Source organism: Acipenser ruthenus, unplaced genomic scaffold (genome assembly GCF_902713425.1).
Source record: "Acipenser ruthenus unplaced genomic scaffold, fAciRut3.2 maternal haplotype, whole genome shotgun sequence".
NCBI lineage: Eukaryota > Metazoa > Chordata > Actinopteri > Acipenseriformes > Acipenseridae > Acipenser > Acipenser ruthenus.
In genome coordinates this window covers 68,522-71,381 of record NW_026708323.1, presented here as the reverse complement: position 1 = coordinate 71,381, position 2,860 = coordinate 68,522, and the positions used below count along the sequence as shown (strand labels likewise).

Sequence of the window (2,860 nt, the reverse complement as noted above, 5' to 3'; positions counted from 1 at the left end):
AGCCATATCCCAATCTGAACTGCTGAAAGTCTCCATTTCTTTACAGTATGAGCCAGTCCGGATTTTACATTCATTCTGTGAGCTTAATAATAATAATAATAATTCTCCCCTCATTTGTTTAATGCAAGCTAGAGGCACTGATGAACGCACTGCTGAATCATTTCTGTGCTTGACTTGGTTTCCTGTCGCCACGGTGACTTGTTTAGTGAGGTAAAAAAAGAACTAAAAAAAACACACACATGGAAAGTTTGATTAAAGCACAATGACTGTTTCACCCCTGCTGTGATTAGTCATGTGACAAGCCTCTCCCTCCCTCCCGTCTCCCCTTCTCTCTCCTCTCTCTCCCTCTCCTATCCCCCTCTCTGCCTCCTCCTCTCTCCCCCTCTCAGCGCTCAGATCAAGACCACAGTGAAGCGGAAGCTCTATGAAGACAGTGGGGTCCCCCTCCCCTCCGAGTCCCCAAAGAAGTCCCAGAAGAAAGCCCCCGTCGCCGTGGTGACGACCCCCTCTGTCATCGCCGTGCCGACTGCCCAGGTCGTGGCGAGCCGGGGGCTGCCGGACCCCTCCCCCTCCCCCGCCATCAAGAAACAGAAAACTGCAGGTAAGAAAATACGGAGCACAGACACACTGAGCACAGACACACGGAGCACAGATAACACAGACACACGGAGCACAGATAACACACGGAGCACAGATAACACACGGAGCACAGATAACACACGGAGCGCAGACACACTGCCCCCCCTGAGCACAGACACACTGAGCACCTGAGCACAGACACACTGAGCACAGACACACTGCGCACCCGAGCACAGACACACTGCGCACAGACACACTGCCCACCTGCACACAGGTACACTAATTATATATATATATATATATATATATATATATATATATATATATATGTGAGAGAGAGACAGTGTGTGTGTGTGTGTGTCACACGGAGTTTGTGTGTGTGTGTGTGTCACACAGAGTTTCTCTCTCTCTCTCAGCGGATGTAACTCTCAGCGCTCTCAATGACTCGGATGTGAACAGCGACCTCGTTGATATCGAGGGGCTGGGCGAGGGGTCGGCCACCAAGAAGCTCAACTTCGACCAGGGTAGGGCAGCAGACTGGAGTCTGGCATACATCACTTCCTGTGGCAGCATGCGCTTCGTTCCCCTCCCCGATTCTTCATCACCCTGAATTAGCACGTCCGCACGGTTACTGAGAAGATGAGCCGTGCAGTGCCATGCGATTGGGTTTGATCTGTAGCACCCTGCCTTCACACAGGGGCACCCCAGAGCGCTGTATAAAAACACATTCAAAATAAACAAAAATAGAGTGGTTTGATTTAGACGTGGACTCCAGCGTTTCAACCTGAAAGAATGAATGGCAGCGATGATGATGAGGATGATGATGAATGGCAGCGATGATGATGATGATGATGATGATGATGAATGGCAGCGATGATGAATGGCAGCGATGATGAGGATGATGATGATGATGATGATGAATGGCAGCGATGATGTTAATGATGATGATGAGGATGATGATGCTGATGATGATGATGATGCTGATGTTGATGATGATGAATGGCAGCGATGATGATGATGATGCTGATGTTGATGATGATGAATGGCAGCGATGATGATGATGATGTTGATGATGATGATGCTGATGTTGATGATGATGAATGGCAGCGATGATGATGATGATGCTGATGTTGATGATGATGATGATGATGTTTTTTGTTCCCGGTTTTCAGACAGTTTGAATCTGGATTCCAGTCTCATCATGAACTCCAGTGACCTGCCTCTGCTCTCCCGCTGACAGACAGACGGACGGAATCTCCATTCCAGCGCCCGTTACCATGGAAACAAGGGCTGGGTGTGAAAACGGATTTCTCGAGGCGCCTGGGGGCAGGGGGGGGGGGGTGAACCTGGCACTCCTTTTATCTGAGTGCGAAAGACTTTTTTTACCAACATACATTATTAGTATTATACTTTTTTTTTTTTTTTTTTTTAAACAGAATTTGAACAACCAAGCAGGTTATTTAAAAAAAACAAAAAAAAAAAAAACACATTTTTAATAAATAAAGTTAGTTGTGTTTTTTTTTTATTTTATTTTTTTTTGTCTTCAATAAAAATGACAGAAGTGGCCGTTTGGAAAAGTAGGTTTACTGTACTAGGAAAACCAAACCAACCCCCTCTGTGAATAACTGTGCTGTGTTTGGGTCCTTGCTTTTAGATCATGATTCATATTCGTGGATCTCTACCTGTTTGTATTATAATTATGAGCGGCTGCTAGCCGTTTTAAAATGCTGAGTAAAGAGGAGCTCTGAAGCCGTGATGCGTCTGCAGGTCTGCTTCATTGTTATTTTGTTGTGTGTTTGGGTGTAACTCAGCTTTATCTATTACAATACATTGTGATGCTTTGAAAATAACACTTTACATGCAAGAAATATTGAAAATAGCTGGCAAAAAAAAAAACGAAGTAGTTTTGGACACATAATAAACCATTTATTATTTGATGCTGTTTCTACTGCGCTGAACACAAAGTTTGAACCCCCTTCACGTTGGGTGTAGGAGTCAGTGATGTCACACAGGGTCCCCCCCCTCCCCGGTTCTGGGGACCCCCCCCTGCGTCTGCTGGTTTGCAGTGACTGAACTGAACCCCAGTCCTGTGCTTCGTTAGATCTTTGTAATTGTTTTCAGCTCTTGAACGGTTGCAGAGTTCAGGTTACCCACAAAATGTCTGAGCTAACTGGAAAGCAGATGAGTTCAATGAAGGGTCCAGTTCAGTAACTGAGAGCTCAGTTGGAATGAAAGTCAGCAGACTGCTTTAATAACACACACACAAAAAACACACACCCAC

General features: G+C 45.6%; 1 protein-coding gene across 1 annotated transcript; it reads left to right on the top strand.

Moving 5' to 3' along the window:
- Positions 1-2,335, top strand: LOC131731610 (chromatin complexes subunit BAP18-like; the record flags this gene model as incomplete). Its single annotated transcript, XM_059020830.1, is given in 4 exon segments — positions 1-210; positions 390-601; positions 996-1,103; positions 1,752-2,335. Coding segments are annotated over 4 exon segments (474 nt in total). The 3' UTR covers positions 1,817-2,335.
- Positions 2,336-2,860: the final 525 nt, after the last annotated feature.